The sequence below is a fragment of the Nerophis ophidion genome, linkage group LG19 (genome assembly GCF_033978795.1).
Source record: "Nerophis ophidion isolate RoL-2023_Sa linkage group LG19, RoL_Noph_v1.0, whole genome shotgun sequence".
NCBI classification, from domain to species: Eukaryota; Metazoa; Chordata; class Actinopteri; order Syngnathiformes; family Syngnathidae; genus Nerophis; species Nerophis ophidion.
Window position 1 is genome coordinate 25,843,008 of NC_084629.1, and position 24,087 is coordinate 25,867,094.

The window sequence follows — 24,087 nt, forward strand, 5'->3', positions numbered from 1 at the left end:
CCTGGGGATAGGTTGATTGGCAACACTAAAATTGGCCCTAGTGTGTGAATGTGAGTGTGAATGTTGTCTGTCTATCTGTGTTGGCCCTGCGATGAGGTGGCGACTTGTCCGGGGTGTACCCTGCCTTCCGCCCGATTGTAGCTGAGATAGGCGCCAGCGCCCCCCGCGACCCCGAAAGGGAATAAGCGGTAGAAAATGGATGGATGGATGGATGATCCCTCAGGCGAAACTGCATCATAAACCGACATCAGTGTGTAAAGGATATCACCACACGGGCTCAGGAACACTTCATAAAACCACTGTCAGTAACTACAGTTGGTCGCTACAACTGTAAGTGCAAGTTAAAACTCTACTATGCAAGGCCAAACGCATTTATCAACAATATCCTGAAACGCCGCCGGCTTGGCTGGGACCGAGCTCACCTAAGATGGACTGATGCAAAGTGGAAAGGTGTTCTGACGAGTCCACATTTAAAATTATATTTGGAAACAGAGGACATGGTGTCCTCCGGAACAAAAAGGAAAATAACCATTCAGATTGTTATACGCGCAAAGTTCAAAAGCCAGCATCTGTGATGGTATGGGGGTGTATTAGTGCCCAAAGCATGGGTAACTTACACATCTGTGAAGGCACCATTAATGCTGAATGGTCCATACAGGTTTTGGAGCAACATATGTTGTCATCCAAGCAACGTTATCATGGATGCACCTGCGAATTTCAGCAAGATAAGTGTTATAACAGCTTGGCTTCGTAAAAAAAGAGTGCGGGTACTTTCCTGGCCCGCCTGCAGTCCAGACTTGCAGCAGAGGGTGTATATTGTAGCGTCCCGGAATAGTTATTGCTGCAAGGAATTCTGGGTATTTGTTCTGTTGTGTTACGGTGCGGATGTTCTCCCGAAATGTGTTTGTCATTCTTGTTTCGTGTGGGTTCACAGTGTGGCGCATATTCGTTAAAGTTGTTTATACGGCCATCCTCAGTGTGACCTGTATGGCTGTTACGCAAGTATGCATTGCATTCATTTGTGTGTGTCGCATTTATTACGTGACTATTCCGGCACGCCATTTGTATGGAGGAAAAGCGGACGTGACAACAGGTTGTAGAGGACATTAAAGGCAGTGCTTTTAAAGGCCTACTGAAACCCACTACTACCAAACACGCAGTGTGATAGTTTATATATCAATGATGAAATATTAACATTGCAACACATGCCAATACGGCCGGTGTAGTTTACTAAATTGCAATTTTAAATTTTCAGGGAGTTTTTTCTTGAAAACGTCGTGTAATGATGACGTGTACGCTTGACTTCACAGGCTGTTAGGAATATGAGCGCTGCGGAAACACACAGCTAAAAGTTGTCCGCTTTAACGGCATAATTACACAGTATTTTGGAGATCTGTGTTGCTGAATCTTTTGCAATTTGTTCAATTAATATTGGAGGATTTAAAGTAGAAAGATGGAGTTGGGAAGCTTTAGCCTTTAGCCACACAAACACACGGTGATTCCTTGTTTAAAATCCACAGAGGTGAAACTTTACTATGGATCACAGCGGACATGGATCCCAACCGAATGTCAACCAGCAGGTTTCGGTGAGAAAATTGTGGTTAAAAAGTCGCTTCTTACCGGAGAAAAACTGAGCTTGTGCCGTCCACAGCTGCCGTCGACTCCCGAGACATTGGCGTCAAGACACCCGTGGAGACACACCTCCGACTATCAGGTACTGTTAAACTCACTAAAACACTAGCAACACAATAGAAAGATAAGGGATTTCCCATAATTATCCTAGTAAATGTGTCTAAAAACATCAGAATCCGTCCCAATGCAATCGCGTTTTTTTTCTAGTCCGTCGCTATCAATATCCTCAAACACAAATCTTTCATCCTCGCTCAAATTAATGGGGAAATTGTCGTTTTGTCGGTCTTAATAGTACTTTTTGTTGGAGGCTCCCATTAAAATCAATGTGAATATGTGAGGAGCCCCCACACTTGTGACGTCATCGTCTGCGACTTCCAGTAGAGGCAAGGCATTTCTCTTAGCACCGAGAGTGGCAAACTTTATCGTGGATGTTCTCTACAAAATCCTTGCATCAAAAATATGGCAATATCGCGAAATGATGAAGTATGACACATAGAATGGACCTGCTATCCCCGTTTAAATAAGAAAATCTAGTTTCAGTAGGCCTTTAAGGCACGCCACCAATATTAATAATAATCGGGAGAATGTTTGCCCCGAGAGAGTTTTGGGAGGGGCACTTAAATTCGGGAGTGTCCAGGGAAAATCAGGAGGGTTGGCAAGAATGATATACACACACACACACACACACACACATACATGTATATATTATTCACTGTTACAAGCTGCCCTCTGAGGGCAACAATAAATGCGATATGGCCCTCAATAACATGTTTGACAAGCCTGTCCTAAAAATATATTGATGTGAGAAATTCAAAGGATTTTGTGTAGCAAAATTAGGGAGTGTCATGAAATGATTTATGGTGTTAAAACACATCAACCTTATGGTACAACTCCTTTGGAGCTTGTACGACTGGAATACGAAATTTGATGCTCAAATGCTTGTTTGGTGTATTTTATGACTTATTGTCACTAACAATATTAACTTAGTATTAGACTTCAAACATGTGACATTGCCAGTAGAGTCCACAAAAGTTACATGGCGGCGCCAGCTTGACCCGGGAACAGATCATCTCATCTCGGCGTTTCCGTGCCTTTTTAAAGCAGATACACGCACACAATAGCCGTGAAACGAGTTCGATGTGAATGTGGGGGGGTTCGGTGTAAAGTAGCGAAGCAGAAAGGTGACAATGAACGCATTTAGCAGCGCAGAAAACACAACATTCGAGCACGTTCGCGCTGCGGCGAGAAGCCCGCAAACCAACCACATGTTGAAGGCAAACATACATCAAACATACACGGAGCAGACGCAGAATCACCTGCATACAGACTATATGGTTTAGTCCACACAAAAACACTTTTAATTCCACGACATTTTTGTGATAGACACACAACGCCCTTTTTCGTGCTATTTCTTTAGCTAGCGCGGTTAGCCTAGCCGCTAGCTAGTTAGCGTGCTAATTGTTTTCGTCCTATCTTACATCCGCCATCTTGGTCCAAATCATTATTACTGGAAAGGGTTTATTATATTGCTGTTTGCATGTTTACGCACTCATATTGTGATGAATAAAAATAATAATGTGGTTCAATTCTAGCAGGGGAGAGCTGACGCACAAACGTAAACTACCGTTAGCAGCAAGGGGGCGCGATTTAACGCAGCTTATTCCCATGTACATTAAATGTAATAAATGGTATATATTTTTGTATAATATTTATTTATTCATTTGATAGGGAAATCACAAGACATGCACCGAGAAAACAGACACCTTTTGTTGTCCCTTCCCCCAAAAATAACGAAAAACAACAAAAATTCAAAAACAAAAATAAAAATGACAAAATAATAAAAAAAGTAAAATACTACATTCCCTACATTTCAGTCACAGTGGGTAGCAATGTACTGCCTCCTCTTCAGGACAAGCAGATAGAGAATCGCACTAACTGACTAAAAGGAGTAAAGAAATGTAACAATAAAAAAAAAAAAAAATAAAACACAGAAGTGTCACTGAATAAAAACAACAACAAAGAAAAATAGAGTCGAGGTAAGGGAAAAGGTTCATTTTCAACAATGAGTGTCACATTTATCCTATAGTGCAGTGGTTCTCAACCTTTTTTCAGTGATGTGAACAATTTTTTTAATACAAGTACCTCCTAATCAGAGCAAAGCATTTTTGGTTGAAAAAAAGAGATAAAGAAGTAAAATACAGCACTATGTCATCAGTTTCTGATTTATTAAATTGTATAACAGTGCAAAATATTGCTCATTTGTAGTGGTCTTTCTTACAACTATTTGGAAAAAAAGATATAAAAATAACAAAAAACTTGTTGAAAAATAAACAAGTGATTCAATTATAAATAAAGAGCTCTACACATAGAAGTAATCATCAACTTAAAGTGCCCTCTTTGGGGATTGTAATAGAGAGCCATCTGGATTCATAAACTTAATTCTAAACATTTCTTCACAAAAAAAGAAATCTTTAACATCAATATTTATAGAACATGTCCACAAAAAATCTAGCTGTCAACACTGAATATTGCAGTGTTGCATTTCTTTTCACAGTTTATGAACTTACATTTATATTTTGTTGAAGTATTATTCAATGAATTTATTTATAAAGGATTTTGGAATTGTTGCTATTTTTAGAATATATTTGTAAAAATCTCACGTACCCCTTGACATACCTTCAAGTACCCCCAGGGGTACGCGTACCCCCATTTGAGAACCAGTGCACTATCTGACTAAAAGGAGAAAAAAATGTAACAATAAAAATAAAACTCAAACATACAGGGAAGTGTCACTGAATAACAACAACAAAGAAAACAGGAATTGAGGTAAGTGAAAATGTTCATTGTCACCAATGAGTGTCACATGTATCCTATAGGTCAGTGGTTCTTAACCTTCGATTGAACCCTAGGGGTTCGGTGAGTCGGCCTCAGGGGTTCGGCAGAGGTGAAGACAAACCCCACTCTTTGTGTAAATAAAAACTTCTCCCTATCGGCGTATTATGTATACCCCCCAAACAATGTTTCCTCTAAAGTTCCATCTAATTTGCAGGTGTGTAAGTAGTTGTGAGTTCATGCACTGTGTTGGTTTTGTTCTTTGAACAATCTGATGTTCATGCACGATTTATTGTGTGCACCAGTAGAAAACACATATAACTTTGGCTTGAATTTGAAAAAAAGAAAAATATTTCTCAATAAAAAAGGGTTCGGTGAATGCTCATATGAAACTGGTGGGGTTTGGTACCTCCAACAAGGTTGAGAACCACTGCTATAGTGTCTTTAATTTAGCTATGTAACTAATTGTGCAAACCCAGGTCAAGCCAAATTGTTTTGGTGTACTTTTAATATTATAATAAATTTTTTCTAAATCCAAGAAAAACATGAGGTCCTTAAGCCATAAGGAAGACTCTGATAAAATTATTTTAAAGGCCTACTGAAATGAGATTTTCTTATTTAAACGGGGATAGCAGGTCCATTCTATGTGTCATACTTGATCATTTCGCGATACTGCCATATTTTTGCTGAAAGGATTTAATAGAGAACATCGACGATAAAGTTCGCAACTTTCGGTGCTAAGAGAAAAGCCCTGCCTCTACTGGAAGTCGCAGACGATGTCACATGTTTGATGGCTCCTAACATATTCACATTGTTTTTAATTGGAGCCTCCAAAAAAAAGTGCTATTCAGACTGAGAAAACGACAATTTACCCATTAATTTGAGCGAGGATGAAAGATTCGTGTTTGAGGATATTGATAGACGGACTAGAAAAAAAAAAAAAAAAATGCATTTGCATTGGGACGGATTCCGATGTTTTTAGACACATTTACTAGGTTAATTCTGGTAAATCCCTTATCTTTCTCTTGTGTTGCTATTGTTTTAGTGAGTTTAATATTACCTGATAGTCGGAAGGTTGTTTCCACGGGTGTCTTGACGCCAATGTCTCAGGGGAGTCGACGGCAGCTATGGACGGCACAAGCCCAGCTTTTCTCCGATAAGAACTGACTTTTTAACCACAATTTTATCACCGAAACCTGCTGGTTGACATGTGATCGGGATCCATGTTCTCTTGACCGCGCTCTGATCCATAGGAAAGTTTTACCTCCAGGAATTTTAAACAAGGAATCACCCTGTGTTTGTGTGGCTAAAGGCTAAAGCTTCCCAACTCCATCTTCCTACTGTGACTTCTCCAATATTAATTGAAAGAATTGCAAAAGATTCAGCAACACAGATGTCCAAAAAACTGTATAATTCTGCCGTTAAAGCAGACGACATTTAACTGTGTGTGTGTGCGTAGCACTCATACTTCCTAAAAACCTGTGACGTCTTACGTACACGTCATCATTACACGACGTTTCGAAGACGAAACTCCTGGGAAATTTAAAATTGTAATTTATTAAACTAAAAAGGCCGTATTAGCATGTGTTGCAATGTTAATATTTCATCATTGATATATAAACTATCAGACTGCGTGGTGGGTAGTAGTGGGTTTAAGTAGGCCTGTAATTTAGCTATGTAACTAATTGTGCAGCCCCAGGTCAAGTCAAATTGTTTTGGTGTACCTTTAATATTATATTAAATTTTCTCTAAATCTAAGAAAAACATGAGGTCCTTAAGCCATAAAGAAGGCTCCAATAAAATACTTCTAAGAGATATTAATGATGCAGCAGCGATACTATCCCTAAAAGTCTGCTAATTTTTTTTTATTTTTGACTAGTTTACGTCTAGCGCAGTGGTACTTAACCTGGGTTTTATCGAACCCTAAGGGTTCGGTAAGTCGGCCCCAGGGGTTCAGTGGAGGTCAAAACACACCCGACTCATTGTGTAAATACAAACTTCTCCCTATTGGTGTATTAAGGATATGGCAACAGCTGACTGATTTACAGTTGTGTAATTTGTTGAGAGTTTAGGCACTGTGTTGGTTTTGTTGTTTGAACAAGGTGATGTTGCACGGTTCATTTTCTGCACCAGTAAAAAAAAACATGGCAATACTTTAGTATGGGGAACATATTCACCATTAATTAGTTGCTTATTAACATGCAAATTAGTAACATATTGGCTCGTAACTAGTCATTATTAAGTACATATTAATGCCTTAAGCATGGCCTTATTACTACCCTAACCATCTAACTCTAAATTAAGTCTTTATTACTTAGAATATGTTCCCCTAGTGTCCAAATAACTCTAAATTAAAGCTTTGTTACTAAGAATATGTTCCCCATACTAATGTGTTACCAAAAACATATAACTTTGTCTTGAATTTGAAAAAAGATATATTTTTTTATCACTAAAGAAGGGTTCGGTGAATGTGCATATGAAACTGGTGGGGTTCGGTACCTCCAACAAGGTTAAGAACCACTGAGCTAGCGGTAATGACAATAACAATGTTGTCACCGAAATAATGTTGCATCTGCAAACATTCATTCGATTCACATCGCGGAGTTTTCTTCCCATGCATCACGTTAAAAGTGATGCGTGGGTATAGAGATGTGATTTAAAAAAAAAACAATAATAAAAAACAAGCGGACATTTGAGTGGGTCAAATGGACGTCACGGCTAACAACATTAGCCGCGTTAGCATCTGAGAAGCTGCCACTTTTGACCAAAAAAAAAAAAAAAAAGGAGAGAGGAAATGATCGTGGAAGAGAGGCATACCTTTATCAGTAAGGCCTTCGTTCTGGCGCCATCTTCTTGAAGCCTATGAAATCCAAAGAGTGAGCTGCAAAAGTGGAGGGGACGAGAAGAAGAAGAAGACATAACTTGAAAGGTGGACAGGGTGCTTTCTTTTTTTATTTGCAGGCTGCACGCAGCACGTATCGGGAGAAAAAAAAGAAGGTGTTCGCAGGGCGTCAGTCTTACCTGTCAATCCCGAGCAGGCTCTCTTTCTCTAGCGGCGTAAGCGTCGGAAAGTCCTCCTCGATTTCTCTCGCTTTAGCCGACGCCATTTTCTCCTCGTCATTAGCAGCGGCGGCGGCGGCGGCGGCAGACTCCGCGGTGGCGGCTGTGGCGAGCGACACTCCGCACGATTTCATACCGGGATACGCTGGAAGAGACGAGACGAGCAAACCGAACGGAGCACCTTGTGTTCGCAGCGGGGCGTAGCGTCTTTTTTTTTCTTGCCAAATCCCTCAAGGAAATGAGCCCTTCAAGTTAGCTTCCACGCTTGCGCTCATTGTAAAGCGCGTGTCCCGGCGCCGATGTGTGCATGGAGTGGACGCAGCGCTGCCTCCCCACCCCCTCCCTTCTTTTTTCAACAAATGTTTGATTTGTTTTGAACAATTTGATCGTAAACTTCCGCCAAGCGTCGGCTCAAAGTTGTTGTAATTGTGTCACACTGGAGCAAAACGCACGCCGCCGCTCTTCGCCACGCCCTCCGCGCGACTCCGTCCAATTGGCTGCCCGGCAGCCCTGGTCACGTGACTGTCCCCGCTTGACGTTTATCGAGCCCGCGGACGAGCACGCGCACCGACAATACAACGAAAAACCTAGGAGTACCCGCCCTCGTCTCTGACGCTTACAATTGGTTGCCCTTTCTATATTGTGATTACGTAACCACGTTTTGATGCGGCTGATTGGTCAGAACAGCTGTCATTCAAAAGACGTTGGATTCCGACCTCCGACCCCTGAAGCCACCATTTTGTAGTTTGGGTGACCGGCAATGACGTAATTAACAACATTATTAGTTTTTTTAATTTTTAAAACCTTTATTTATAGTAGTCAACATTTACAACATTAACATGCAAGCAAAGGAATAACAATAATCAAAACAAGTACATAAACAGTACAAAACAGCACCAGGGGGCTGTAGACTCAGTAAAGGAACTAAAGAAAAATTCAATATATATATATATATATATATATATATATATATATATATATATGTATATATGTATATATATATATATATATATATATATATATATATATATATATATATATATATATATACACACTGTTTATGTACTTGTTTTGATTATTGTTATTCCTTTGCCGTACATGTTAATCTTGTAATATATATAGGGGTTTCACGGCGGCAGAGGGGTTAGTGCGTCTGCCTCACAATACGAAAGTCCTGAGTAGTCGTGGGTTTTTCTTTTCTTTCTGTGTGGAATTCGCATGTCCTCCCCGTAATTGCATGGGTTCCCTCCGGGTACTCCGGCTTCCTCCCACCTCCAAAGACATGCACCTGGGGATAGGTTGATTGGCAACACTAAATTGGACCTAGTGTGTGAATGTGATTGTGAATGTTGTCTGTCCATATGTGTTGGCCCCGTGATGAGGTGGAAACTTGTCTAGGGTGTACGCCGCCTTCCACCCGATTGTAGCTGAGATAGGCACCAGCGCCCCCTATGACCCCAAAGGGAATAAGTGGCAGAAATGGATGGATGGAGATATTTATATATATATATATATATATATATATATATATATATATATATATATATATATATATATATATGTAGGTGTGGGAAAAAATCACAAGACTACTTCATCTCTACAGATCTGTTTCATGAGGGGTTCCCTCAATCATCAGGAGATTTAAATGGAAGCATTCACATACAATGGTTTATATAGAGCACAGAGTGGGTGGGTACAGGCAGGCGTAGGGTGTGGTGATTGGCTCATGTGTTACCTAGGAGGTGTTTCCGTCTGTGGCGGCATGTTGAAATGATTTCACTGCGCTTGTTGAGGGATGATAGATCTGGATGATATATAATAAACAGTTTCTCTTTCAAGCATAGGTTGCATCTTTTATTACCACTGTTGTAAGGTGTGCTGGATGCAAGAATTTGCCATGTTATTGAATATTCGCCAATATACATCCAATATACATATATATATATATATATATATATATATATATATATATATATATATATATATATATATATATATATATATATGTATATATATGTATATATATATATGTATATATATGTATATGTATATATATGTATATATGTGTGTAAAGTTCCGTAAAAAAATCCAAATTTGGAGCATAGCATCATAGTTTTCCACAGCTTTTTGGTTGTTAGCGGTAGAAAGCGTTTAAAAGTACAGTTTTAAAACACAACAAAACAATTCGGGTATTGGGAAATTTTCATTTATGAATATAAAATGTAGCCAGTAGTATAATGAAGTTGCACAGGTAAAATTCCTTTTAAAAATGTTTCTCATACTGAGTAAAACCAAATAAAACAAAGCACAACTTTGTCATGAATGATGTCCAGGATAAAAGACATTATTAGAACAGTCCAAAAACAAACATTAAAATGTATATGACCTTTACTTTATGACTACAATACTAGTTCAATATAGTCCATGCTATATTTCGTTCATTTGTTGAGTGGAGTAAATAAAAAAACACGCCACACATTTATCACATGAACCACAATCCACAGCGGGATATGTGACATCAGATGTGACAGCTTCCTGTGCAGTTGGGTCATTGGGGGTTCTATGGAAAAGTTCAATGGTCACGAATATGTTATTATATGAATATAAAATAATAATAAGCCGGTAACACGCGGACGAAGATGCAGGAAGGCAACGAAAAGCTGGCCCCGCCTTTCATCTGCTCTACTCACTTACGATTGGTGTTGCCTCCTTCGTTGTTATTACGTAACCACATTTTATGGCTTCTAATTGGTGAAAATAGCTGTCATTTAAAAGGATATGGATGCGAACAATAGTTTATAACAGTAGGAAAATAAGGACACGATATATTACATATCTAATTATTTTCGAATCTGAAGAAATACAATTTAAATGATTCATGGAATATACCATATGATTTATTTTAAACAAAAAGTATTGTTATAGTTGATAACCGTTAAATTTGTGATGCTATAGAAGCTGTGAATCATATATTTTCGATTGTGATACTGTACATTTATTTTGGGAATAAAATAGATATTGGCTAAAAGACAAAGCTATACAGATGTCCCCATTTTTTATAGAATAAATTACAATTGTTATATTTATTAGCAACCTAAAAATTATTATTAAAATTAGTAGTAGTAGTGTTACAAGCTAAATTTTTCATTGCACAAAAGCCGAGTTCTTGAAACCAGAATTCTCATATTGGTTTTATGATTACAAGTTATTAACACAATTTTTGAAGATGGTAAAAGGTGGCTACTTGTCCAGGGTGTACGCCGCCTTCCGCCCAAATGCAGCTGGGATAAGTTCGCGACCCTGAACGGGACAAGCGGTAGAAAATGGATGGATTGATTGATTGATTGATTGATTGATTGATTGATTGATTGATTGATTGATTGATTGATTGATTGATTGATTGAAACTTTTATTAGTAGATTGCACAGTTCAGTACATATTCCGTACAATTGACCACTAAATGGTAACACCCCAGTAAGTTTTTCAACTTGTTTAAGTCGGGGTCCACATTAATCAATTCATGGTAAAAAATGGATGGTTAAAAAAGTAAGGAAATTCCTAAATTATTATTATCTTTGTTGCATGATTTGAATTTGTTTTATATAATTAAAATTTTATATATATATTGAACACATTTCCAATGTGGGTTGGACTCCACCAAGGCTGTCCTTTGTCACCGATTCTGTTCATAACTTTTATGGACAGAATTTCTAGGCGCAGTAAAGGCGTTGAGTGGTTCCGGTTTGGTGGCCGCGGGATAAGGTCTCTGCTTTTTGCAGATGATGTGGTCCTGATGGCTTCATCTGGCCGGAATCTTCAGCTCTCACTGGATCGGTTCGCAGTCCAGTGTGAAGCGACCGGAATGAGAATCAGCACCTGCAAGTCCGAGTCCATGGTTCTTGCCCGGAAAAGGGTGGAATGCCATCTCCGGGTTGGGGAGGAGACCCTGCCCCAAGTGGAGGAGTTCAAGTACCTAGGAGTCTTGTTCCCGAGTGAGGGAAGTGTGGATCGTGAGATCGACAGGCGGATCGTTGCAGCGTCTTAAGTAATGCGGACGTTGTACCGATCCGTTGTGGTGAAGAAGGAGCTGAGCCGGAAAGCAAAGCTCTCAATTTACCGGTCGATCTACGTTCCCATCCTCACCTATGTTTATGAGCTTTGGGTCACGACCGAAAGGATAAGATCACGGGTACAAGCGGCCGAAATGAGTTTCCTCCGCCGGGTGGCGGGGCTCTCCCTTAGAGACAGGGTGAGAAGCTCTGTCATCCGAGAGGAACTCAAAGTAAAGCCGCTGCTCCTCCGCATCGAGAGGAGCCAGATGAGGTGGTTCGGGCATCTGGTCAGGATGCCACCCGAACGCCTCCCTCGGGAGGTGTTTAGGGCACGTCCAACCGGTAAGAGGCCACAGGGAAGACCCAGGACACGTTGGGAATACTACGTCTCCCGGCTGGCCTGGGAACGTCTTGGGATCCCCCGGGAAGAGCTAGACGAAGTGGCTGCGGAGATGGAAGTCTGGGCTTACCTGCTTAGGCTGCTGCCCCCGCGACCCGACCTCGGATAAGCGGAAGAAGATGGATGGATGGATGGATGGATATATATATATATATATATATATATATATATATATATATATATATATATATATTTATATATATATATATGTGTGTCAATATTTCAACATCTGCAAAAAACTCCTGTGGATGTACTACCAGTCTGTGGTTGCCAGTGTTCTGTTCTACATGGTAGTGTGCTGGGGGGGCAGTACATCTAAGAAGGACAGCTCCAGACTTGAGAAACTGATCAGGCGGGCCGGTTCTACAATCGGAATGAAACTGGACTCACTGGTGACGGTGGCAGAGAAGAGGACTGTTGACAAACTAGTGAGCATCCTGGATGATGCCAGTCACCCTCTGCATAGCGTTATCAGTAGCCAGAGGAGCCGGTTCAGTGCTGGACTGCTTCATCCCAAGTGCAGGACTAATAGACTCAAGAACTCCTTTGTCCCACACGCCATTAGACTGTACAACTCCTCTCTGGGGCGGGGGGCGGGGGGTACTAGGATGACAGGGGATGCAAAACAATAACAGTGCAATACGTTTTCATAACATGGTCACTACTGCCTACTTTGTCTTGTTATATTCTTATTTTACTGTTATATTGTTATTCCCATTGTTGCTTTTTAGTTTTTATTCTTATTGTAATATTTCTCAATTTTGTTTCCATTTAAACCCCCATTATTTACTTTTTACTTTTATTTAAATTGATCTCAACTCTGTACACTGCTGCTGGAATTTTAATTTTCCTAAAGGAACTCTCCTGAAGGAATCAATAAAGTACTATCTATCTATCTATCTATCTATCTATATGTATACACAAACAAGAGTAAGAGACAACACAAAGAGATTAAATTGAATAAATTAAATAAAAAAAACAATATATATAAATATTTATATATATATATATATATATGTATATATATATATATATATATATATATATATATATATATATATATATATATATATATATATATATATAGTCTCTTACTTTATTTTATTTTACATTTTTGTGTTTGTATAAAGATGTTGATTGCTCAACCTCGTAAATGTTTATATTAATGTAATATATTGGAATTGCCTTAATCTATATTTTAAATATGTACTGTCTGGGCGTTCAATTCTTCCATTAAAAAAATTACCACAATGTCTGCATGAGCCACAAACCACCGCGCTATATGTGACGTCAAAAGTGGCAGTTTCCTGTACAGCGGGGACTTGTGGTTCCTTTGGAAAAATTCAATCTTATATGATTTGACGTAAGCAAAACAATATGTTATTATATAAGAATAAAGTAGTTAAAACCTGGTAACACGCAGACAAACATGCACAAGGGCAACTAAAACTGGCCCCGCCTTTCATCTGCCGTCTTTTGCTTGCAATTGGTGTTGCCGCATTCGTTGTGGTTACGTAGATATATATGGAGGCTTCTAATTGGTCAACATAGCTGTCATTCAAATAACGTGAGGAAAAAATGTGATGTAGCAACATTTTGTAGTTTGGCGAATGAGTTCAGAGAAATCTCCACTTATTACTATATAAATATTCAATGTTGTATAAGTTGTAGCGTGCTGTATATAATACGAATACACCGCACACTCATTTATAATGCATACATTGACCACAATCCACCGCGGTATACGTGACGTCACACGTGAATCCTTCCTGTATAGGGGAGAACTGACTTTTTTTGGGCAACTTTTATCTTAAAAGGTATAATTTGTTAGGTACATCTCTATTGTTCATAGCCCGGCACAAGGCAATATAAGGGTGACTTATTTTTGTCAAGTAGTGTTATTCTTAAAGGCTAGTACACGTCAAGGGTAACATAACATCCACATTTTGAATGTCCAAAGTAGCCGTAGTGACAGAGCGGACCTGAAAGGCAACTGAGGACACAGCTGCCTCATCCAAAATGGCGAAGCACAACACCGGTAAGCTAATGTCGCCTAATATAAACTTAAAACCGAGCATTGGGCTGAAACTCTTATTTGGAGGAAGTTGCGCGATTTACTCGATTAGCTGCCATAACTGTACGCTTGCCTTTGATTGGAAAGTTAGCTAACATTACGTAATGCGAGCTATAACTTTTCTGCCCGCTTGATGGTTTGTGGGGACGTATTGACCGGATCAACATCCATCTATTTTCAACCGTGATACATTGAGTGTTTAGTTATACATAGCTGTTTTTTTAAAGTGGAAACGTCACAAGCAGAAAAAAACATCACAAAGCGACATTTGTGGAGCAAATCCTCGCGCTAGCTCATTCATTGCTGTTGTTTCCATGCCATTGACTTGAGTGCTGACTTGTGTTTGCATGTAACTTCCATTAGATGCGGCGGATGAGATCTACGACAAAGTGGTGGATTTGACGGAATACGCCAAACGTCAGCGATGGTGGAATCGTCTGTTTGGCAAGACATCCGGCCCGGTAGCAGAGAAATACTCTGTTGCCACACAATTAGCCATAGGAGGAGTGAGTGGATGGTAAATATGCACACATTTTGATGTAGCTGGAGTATTCAATGTGATTTAGTTTAGTTTATTTCTTCGCTCACGAGTTAACAAAATAAACAAACAGTTTTACACAAACAAACAGTTGTACAAGCCCCGTTTCCGTATGAGTTGGGACATTGTGTTATGTAAATATAAGCATAATGCAATTATTTGCAAATCCTTTTCAACCTATATTCAATTGAATGCACTACAAAGACAAGATATTTGATGTTCAAACTCAAAAACTTTATATTTTTTTGAAAATCATTAACTTAGAATTCCATGGCTGCAACACGTGCCAAAGTAGTTGGGAAAGGGCATGTTCACCTCTGTGTTAAAGTACCAATGATTGTCACACACACACACACTAGGTGTGGTGAAATTTGTCCTCTGCATTTGACCCATCCCCTTGATCACCCCCTGGGAAGTGACGGGAGCAGTGGGCAGCAGGGGTGCCGCGCCCGGGAATCATTTATGGGGATTTAACCCCCAATTCCAACCCTTGATGCTGAGTGCCAAGCAAGGAGGCAATGGGTCCCATTTTTTTATAGTCTTTGGTATGACTCAGCCGGGTTTGATCTCACAACCTAGCGATCTCAGGGCAGGGACACTAACCACTAGGCCACTGAGTAGGTACTTTTCTTTTAACAACACTCAATAAACATTTGGGAACTGAGGAAAGGCTGAACTTCCCCCAGGGATCAATAAAGTACTTTCTATTCTATTCTATTCTAATTGTTGAAGCTTTGAAAGTGGAATTTTTTCCCATTCTTGTTTTATGTAGAGCTTCAGTCGTTCAACAGTCCGTTGTCTCCGCTGTTGTATTTTACGCTTCATAATGTGCCACACATTTTCGATGGGAGACAGGTCTGGACTGCACGCGGGCCAGGAAAGTACCCGCACTCTTTTTTTTACGAAGCCACGCTGTTGTAACTCGTGCTGAATGTGGCTAGGCATTGTCTTGCTGAAATAAGCAGGGGCGTCCATGAAAAAGAAAACTGGACTACCTGAAGCTGGACTTAAATGCAAGACGGGAGAGGAGGAACTGCTGTGCCATATTTCTCACAGAAACGTGACTGAAACCATCCGTTGCAGACGAGGCAGTTAGCATTGATGGGCTAACAATGTTTCGGTCAGACAGGAGCAGCACTCTCAACGCGAAATCCAGAGGTGGCGGAGTTTGCATATACACTAACAACAACTGGTGCAACAATGGGTAGATAGTCTCATGTCACTGCTCTCCCGATGTACAACTATTAACTGTAAAATACAGGCCATTTTATTTACCCCGGGAATCGAATGCTATGATTTTCACAGTCGTGTATATTCCTCCCACTACTAACACGATAGTAGCTTTAATGATTTGTACTGCTCAACAGACTGCAATCTACACATCCATAGGTAGTTTTTAGTGTGGCAGGGGACTTTATTCAAGCTTACATGAAAACTGTTCCCCCATTCCCATCAATGTGTAAATTTTGCAACCATGTTAGACATGGTCCACGGCAACATCAAGCTAGCTTTCAAAACTGCACCCCGCCCCACCTCGGCTCCTCAGACTATCTCTCTGTGATGCTAATTCCTGCATACAAGCCTCTGCTGATCAGAAAGCAAGCTACAGTGAAGCAGGTGAGGACCTGGTCAGAGGGTGCAATGGAAGCAGTACAAGACTGCTTCGAAAGCACAGACTGGGACATGTTTAAGGCAGCTGCCCCCGAAAATCATCACACGAGTGTGGAGGAGTGTGCAGAGTTGGTGTCTGCATACATTCAGTAGTGCATGGAGGTTGTTGGTGTGATCAAAAACATGCCCACACGGGCCAACGAGAAAGCTTGGATGAACTGTGAGATACGTGCAATGCTGAAGGCTCAGAAAAATGCTTTTAAATGTGGCGACATGGTGGCACTTAAACAGCCACATTGCGAGGTTTGAGACACTTAACACCACTCTGCAAGGAAATCCATCCCTTGCCCTGATGAGCAGGCGCTCAACCTGGACACAGCGGATGTCCGGAAAACCCTAAGGAGAGTGAACCCCCGGAAAGCAGCTGGTCCTGATGACATCCCGGACAGGATGCTGAAGAGATGTGCAGACCAGCTGGCTGGGGTTCTCTCAGACATCTTAAACACCTCGCTGACCCAGGCTGTGGTACCAGCATGTTTTAAAATAGGCACAATCATCCCATTACCTAAAAACGCCACAATCTCCTCCCTCAATGATTATCGCCCCGTGGCACTCACCCCAATCATAATGAAGTGCTTTGAGAGGCTGGTAAAGGAATACATTGTCTCCCAACTTCCCCCACATTTGACCCATACCAGTTTGCTTATCGCCCTAATCCCGCCACAGAGGACGCCATCTCCTCTGCACTCCACCTGAGTTTAGAACATCTGGAAGGAAAGGCCACACGTGCGGATGTTTCTGGATTTCAGCTCAGTTTTCAATACCATCCTCCTGCAGCACCTGGTGAGCAAACTGGCCCCCTTTGGATTCAGTACACCCCTACGCAAAAAGACGCTGCCTGACAAGGGCTCAGAAAATCTGCAGAGACCCCTCCCACACCCACCAAGGACTGTTTTAACTGCTGGACGCTAGAAAGAGGTTCCGCAGCTTCCATAGCAGAACCTCCAGGTTCTGTAACAGTTTCTTCCCTCAGGCTGTAAAATTCTTGAACTTAATCCTCTCAATTCCCCCCCAAAATGGATTAACTCGCTGGAATATAAAGACAATATAATATACATCAATAAATGTGGATGCATATGCAAAAGTGCTCTTTATATATATATATATATATATATATATATATATATATATATATATATATATATATATATATATATATATATATATATATATATATATATATATATATATATAGGGACGGCGTGGGGAGAGTGGTCGTGCGCAACCCGAGGGTCCCTGGTTCAATTCCCACCTAGTACCAACCTCGTCACGTCCGTTGTGTCCTGAGCAAAACACTTCACCCTTGCTCCTGATGGGTGCTGGTTGGCGCCTTGCATGGCAGCTCCCTCCATCAGTGTGTGAATGTGTGTGTGAATGGGTAAAATGTGGAAGTAGTGTCAAAGCGCTTTGAGTACCTTGAAGGTAGAAAAAGCGCTATACAAGTACAACCCATTTATCATTTATTTATATATATATATATCTGCCTCACAATACAAAGGTCCTGAATAGTCCTGGGTTCAATCCCGGGCTCGGGATCTTTCTGTGTGGAGTTTGCATGTCCTCCCCGGGAACGCGTGGGTTTTCTTCCGGGCACTTCGGCTTCCTCCCTTTTCCAAAGGCATGTACCTGGGGATAGGTTGATTGGCAACACTAAATGGTCCCTAGTGTGTGAATGTGAGTGTGAATGTTGTCTTTCTATCTGTGTTGGCCTTGGGATGAGGTGGGCGACTTGTCCAGGGTGTACCCTGCCTTCCGCCCGATTGTATCTGAGATAGGCACCAGCGACCCCAAAGGGAATAAGCGGCAGAAAATGGATGTATGTATGTATATATATATATATATATATATATATATATATATATATATATATATATATATAAAACTTGCCTTGGTGCCCTGAAATATGAGCCCTATTTACGGCAACACTTGCCTTGACCTTAAAAAGTTAAAAAATCGAGGCCTGTACAAGTATAATTAATTTACGATTATATTATGGTAATGGTAATTATTTTCAATCATTTCCAAAGTGCCTTAAAACAGCTAAAAGGAATCCACCAAACTATTTGACTTAAATAATTAGAAAAACTGAGAAAGCACATGACCATTTAAAAAAAAAAACTATAATAATGTCCATAAGCCAATCAGAACCCCAGATCTAAGTCGCGTGATCTAATCATCAAGTTAAATGAAAAAAATTGGCCCTCAAAATATGTGTGGAAATAGCAACTTAATAGCCCAGAGTGGACAAACACACAGTCGTGGAAACAAAACACAGTTGTGGTTTATGTGTAATTGTTAAAATTCATGAAATTGGCCACGGAAATGGCGGGAAATTTGAGTAACCATGGCTGGTCAGACTTGACTTGTGAGTCACATCACAAGCGACCAGGCAACTGGCAGGTCCAAAAATTTAGCGTGCAAATGATCAATTTAAAAGATATTTGGCAGACACGCAGATTAACGTGTACATTTTACTATAGTAGGGATTCCAAAGAACATTATACTTCCTGTAGAGTGTAAACTTTTGAAATTGACAGAGATTTGTGGAGCGTGCACGTGGTTAATCTGAAAATGTGCATATTCAGGATAAACTAGGATATGTATTCCTCGTCATCAGTGTTGGTGTTGGTCGAGTGGTGATGAAAACAACACGAACAGAGTTGAACTCTACATACAGCGCTCCCATCGCTACTCAGATTGCGTGCAGTCAGGCGGGAGACGCGCTGAGTGACCACACATACAGTACCTGCTGTATTGGGTTGTGCAGGTGTACCTCATGTTGCAGCTAAAATGTGTTTGCAAGTACAGGGCGTCCTCATCTTAGGAACAAGTTCCATGCCTATGACATTCTGTTCTGTATTAATGGATTTTTATGTGTCAGGCAAAGTCATAACTTAACTTGAAAATCATTGTGTGTGCAGGCCTTGCCAGGCCCACCTCCTTTTAGGAAAAAAAGTCATGACTCACCCCCTAAAAATAATAACTTCTTCTTTATCCCATTTGCGATATTTCCTAAAAGTTAGATTAAAATTTGGCATTATCTTTTTGATCTGTATAACAGGGCTGTGTATCTATGGGCAACACACGATCCAAAACATTTTTCGGTTCAAAATCAATACTTTTTAATAACATTTTGTGCCAGTTCTATGATTAACTAAATTCTTCTATAATATACATTCTTCTGATAAATTTCTATATTACTGAAAAAGAAACTAGTTTTGTTTAATGAAATTCTACCCAAACATTTAACAAAGTCAAATACAAATAAGGCAACAAGAGAAGTATCCAACACTTCTCTTTTCTAAAGTAAATCTGTACAGCAGATAATGATCATCTATATCAACAATATGATTTGTCATATTGTCAATCATAAGAAATCTTTTTCTTACCCGTGGTCTGTATGGGCCGCAGGCAGCGGTACTCAGTTGTAAAACAGTTGTTCACCACTTGTGACAGTAATTCATCAATCCCTATTCTACCGCTTGTCCCGTTCGGGGTCGTGGGGGGTGCTGGAGCCTTTCCCAGCTAATGACATTTTCAAATAGAAGAAGTCTGCAAATAAAGTCGTAGAGAAGTTTCCTAAGCGCAAATATTGTGACTAAAGTGGTGGAGCTGTATTTTCATTTGCACTTTATTTTTGTGTTAAAAAAAAAATCTTTATGATCACCACATGTTTTTTTAATTTATTCCAGGTGTGCAGGTTACCTCTTCCAGAAGGTTGGAAAAGTTGCTGCAACTTCTGTTGGAGGAGGACTCCTGTTACTGCAGGTATCATCCATGCATTCATTAGTCGACAGCCTTTAATACGAATAATCTGCCTTTTACAACACACATGTCTCTTCCCTCTAGATAGCAAACAATAGCGGTTACATCCAAGTTGACTGGAAAAGAGTAGAGAAGGACATCAACAAAGCTAAAAAGCAAATCAAGAAGAACACAGACAGTGCGGGTCCGGAGTTGAACACGTTAGTTGAGAGGGTGAGTTTTCCGCATGCACATTACCTTACTTAAAGTACTCAACACACATTAAAAATGTTGCACATTAACTTTCTTTATATTACTCAACACATATTAAAATGTTGCACATTAACTTTTTTAAATTACTCAACACACATTAAAAATGTTGCACATTAACTTGTTTAAGTGATTCCACACACATTAAAATTGTTGCACATTAATGGATTTAAATTACTCAACACATAAAAATGTTGCACATTAACTTGTTTAAATTACTCAACACATTAAGAATGTTGCACATTAATGGATTTAAATTACTAAACACACATTAAAAATGTTGCACATTAACTTGTATAAATTACCCAACGCATTATACATGTTGCACATTTACTTGTTTGATTTACTCAAGACACATTAAAAATGTTGCACATTAATGGATTTAAATTACTCAACACACATTGAAAATATTGCACATTAACTTGTTTAATTTACTCAACACACATTAAAAATGTGGCACATTAAGAGATTTTAATTACTCAACATAAATTAAAAATGTTTCACATTTACTTGTTTAAATTACTCAACAGAAATAAAAATGTGGCACATTAACAGATTTAAATTACTCAACACACATTAAACATGTTGCACATTTACTTGTTTGAATCATAAAAGAAGCTTTGAGCACATACACAATGTTGACATCTATAGTTATATTTTGATAAAGACGGGCAAAACACGCTACTCATAAAATGACACGCCCAACAGAAACAAACATGGCATCTTAGATGCAAAGCTAAAGTATGAAATGCAACCTTACCTGAGCAAAAACTATGCATATTTATCCGGAAGAGTCTTGATAGCAATGTCAATGACCCAGCCACACACAAATAAGTTGTAGACCTCCATGCTTTGCCAAGTTTTCATCTGTTTTGTCATGGAGAATGGCATCTGGAGCACCATAGTGCGATATGTCCAGGAACGCAACAGACGTATAATCCTTTATCAGTGGACAAATCTTTTTTTAATATAGTATAGAGATTTATTCCATTGCGTAGTTGGATATTTTGCTCGTATCTTCTTTTTGCAGGAAGATTTAAGCCTCTTGTGTACTCAGTTTGCGCTCTGCTTGCTGTAGAACAGCCATCTTAGCTTGGTTTTTACTCCTGGGAAGAAGTCACGTGTGGGAATACAAACAATATTGCTGCATTTATTTTTACCTCTATCCTTACTAGTCTCCCAGTTTGTGCCACTGAAAAAAATCCCCACAGCATGAGGATGCCGCCACCATGCTTCATTGTAGGGTTGGTATTGGCCTATTGATGAGCAGTGACCGGCATTCATGCCAAAAAGTTCAATATTTGTCTCATCAGACCAGATCATTTTGTTTCTCATGGTCTGAGAGTCTTTCAGGGGCATGTTGGCAAACTTTCTAAGAAATGGCTTCGGTCTAGCCACTCTACCATACAGGCATGATTGGTGGTTTGCTGCAGAGATGGTTGTCCTTTTGGAAGGTTCTCCTCTCCACAAAGGAATACTGTAGTTCAGACAGAGTGACCATCGGGTTCTTGGTCACCTCCCTGACTAGACTAAGATGAATGCAGCAATGTACAGAGACATCCTGGCTGAAAACCAACGCTTAAAAAACGTAATAAAAATAAAGAGGTGCACAGCAAAAAGTGTAAATTAAGGCCAGCAACTCTCGTATCCTTCTACTAATTTTAATACAAACTGCACAGGCGCTGCCAAACACACAGGTTTTGAAAATGTCTTCGTCAATGTGCCATTGCTTCCCCATCCAACCTGATGGAGCTTGATGGAGGTGCTGCAAAGAGTTTGTGCACATAGACTAAGGCCATGTCCACACAAACACAAGAGAGTTGCAAAAACTCATATTTGGGGTTAAAACAATCTCCATCCACACAAGTGTAGTTTCAAAACTGTCTGTGTCTACACACAAACACATATACCTACTGTCATGCACATTTTGTCCAATCAGAACCCTGAAAAAAGCAGCAATATCTAATGTTCATTTTGATCAACTTTAGATGTACAATGACATGTACATTATCCTTAAAATCTGCCTGCGCGTACCCAGAGTCCTGGGAACATTATTAAAGAGTGAATTCACGCCTGTGTTGCTGAAACCCAACGCTCATAGATTTATAACGTGTTTAGCAACATGGTGATGGATTGCATGTGAAATGTACATTATTTCTAAAATGAGTGTGCACTAACGAAACCTTTTGTCTTTAACATCAGTTAACTTACAAGGAGGAGGCTACATTGTTTTTTTTTTAGTTGCTACATCACTTTTTACGCGCGAGCATGGAAGCATGACACGTAAGTTAACTTCAAGATTTGTTAAGCAAGGACTAAAATCATAAAATAATGTTGCATCTTTCTTATGACACATAGCAAAAAGTCTTACTTGTCAAAGTTGTTTGATCAGGTGGAGGTTTGACAGTGCTCGTATCCAAAAGTCTCATATACGCCAGCGGGAGCGTCGCAAAACCCATTTTGATGTGTCTTTTTATTAATATTGAGCGAACATAGCTGCATATTTACGTTCAAACATACATTAAGTCCTCTTATAATGTGTTTAAATGCAGCAAGGCAGTTTTGTTGCGCTTGGAAATGACAGCGTACAACCGTGAGGTCGTCACAAGTCTCCATTTGTGCAGTGCACACGCTGAGCGGAGAGTTTGGGTTCTTGACACTTAGGCCAGCATTTGTAAAAAAAAAGTCTGTTTTTTTACAGACACAATTATGCGTCTGCGTGTGGACAAGAGGCCTAAACGCAGGGATAAATATGTGTTTATTAAGTACCCGTGTTCATGTGGACATGGCCTTGGATTGGATAGATCTAGTCCCGAGATGCCCAAAGAGAGGTTTGCCAAGCTTGTGGCATCGTATTCAAAAAGACTTGATGCTGTAATTGCTGCCAAAGGTGCATCAACAAAGTATTGCGCAAAGGGTCTGAATACTCATGTACATGTGATGTGAGTTTTTTATTTTTAATTAATTTGCAAAGATTTCTACATTTCTGTTTTTTTTCTCTCAGGATGGGGTGCTGGGTGTTCATTATTGAGAAATAAAATTAACTTTTATGATTTTAGTAAATGGCTACAATGAAACAAAGAGTGAAAATTATAAAGGGGTCTGAATACTTTCTGTATCCACTGTATTTAGTACTGAATTGAGCTCTGGTTACTACTGTTTACATTGGCACTAGTGCCATGGTGGAATCCTGTTTCAGTACCCGTTCCTTGTGCTAAAGAAGCATATGGCTTAAACCAGAGTAAGCCTGGCATCTGTAAAGAACCCTAATGGATGCCTGATACTCTCTGTAGATGAGTTAATGAATGCCCTCCTAGACACTATCTGAGGAAATACCATTTGTTGTCAAAATGCGCTGTGGGTATTTTATTTAAAATATGTATATTTTTCCTCTTTTTAGTCCACAGAGTTCGTGAAGAAAAACATCATGGTCACAAGCGGCTTCATCGGAGGCTTCCTGCTCGGCTTGGCGTGCTAGGCTCTATCAGAAAAAGATGACCTTGTGGAGGAAAGAGGGAGATGCACTATATTGCTTGGTGAACGGTCAATGATTTTGACAGTAATCTTGTAGCTCTTATTTCCGCATAGGCTGCACCCCTTGAGTTGTCTACTTTATATTGTAACAAGCGCTGTCGTTGTGAGGGCAGAACCCACTCCTATATACTGCAGGCTAAATAATCACACTTGCCGAAACAATCATGACGTTGCCAGCTTGTATTTATTGTTACATTGACAAATTGCAGTGGTGCATTATCTGGTCAATCAAAATTCAATAAATTCTATTTGAAGTGAATTTCATGCTCATTTTCTGTTT

The 24,087-nt window shown here is 39.8% G+C and overlaps 2 protein-coding genes across 5 annotated transcripts in view; one reads left to right on the top strand and one right to left on the bottom strand.

Moving 5' to 3' along the window:
- The window catches only part of kdm6a (lysine (K)-specific demethylase 6A), a 133,527-nt gene extending 125,492 nt beyond the window's left edge, over positions 1–8,035 (bottom strand). For 2 of the 4 annotated variants that reach the window (XM_061879672.1, XM_061879671.1), the window contains exons 1-2: positions 7,486–8,035; positions 7,282–7,345 (exon numbers count right to left, since the gene is read on the bottom strand). In XM_061879672.1, the coding sequence (XP_061735656.1) occupies positions 7,282–7,345; positions 7,486–7,658 (237 nt within the window). In that variant the 5' untranslated portion in view covers positions 7,659–8,035. The remainder of the gene's footprint in view (positions 1–7,281; positions 7,346–7,485) is intronic. The other 2 variants (XM_061879674.1, XM_061879673.1) reach the window with 1 other exon arrangement.
- A 5,680-nt stretch (positions 8,036–13,715) lies between these two features.
- fundc1 (FUN14 domain containing 1) lies at positions 13,716–24,066 on the top strand. The gene is made up of 5 exons (XM_061879669.1): positions 13,716–14,014; positions 14,414–14,567; positions 19,952–20,027; positions 20,109–20,237; positions 23,674–24,066. Exons 1-5 carry the CDS (start codon positions 13,996–13,998, stop codon positions 23,749–23,751), a joined length of 456 nt encoding a protein of 151 aa, XP_061735653.1. The 5' UTR covers positions 13,716–13,995; the 3' UTR covers positions 23,752–24,066.
- The last annotated feature ends 21 nt before the right edge of the window (positions 24,067–24,087 follow it).

Coding starts and splice junctions, on each gene's coding strand:
- fundc1 (XM_061879669.1), top strand. Junction 14,568..19,951: donor ATAGGAGGAGTGAGTGGATG/GTAAATATGCAC, acceptor AATTTATTCCAG/GTGTGCAGGTTACCTCTTCC. Junction 20,238..23,673: donor TGAACACGTTAGTTGAGAGG/GTGAGTTTTCCG, acceptor TCCTCTTTTTAG/TCCACAGAGTTCGTGAAGAA.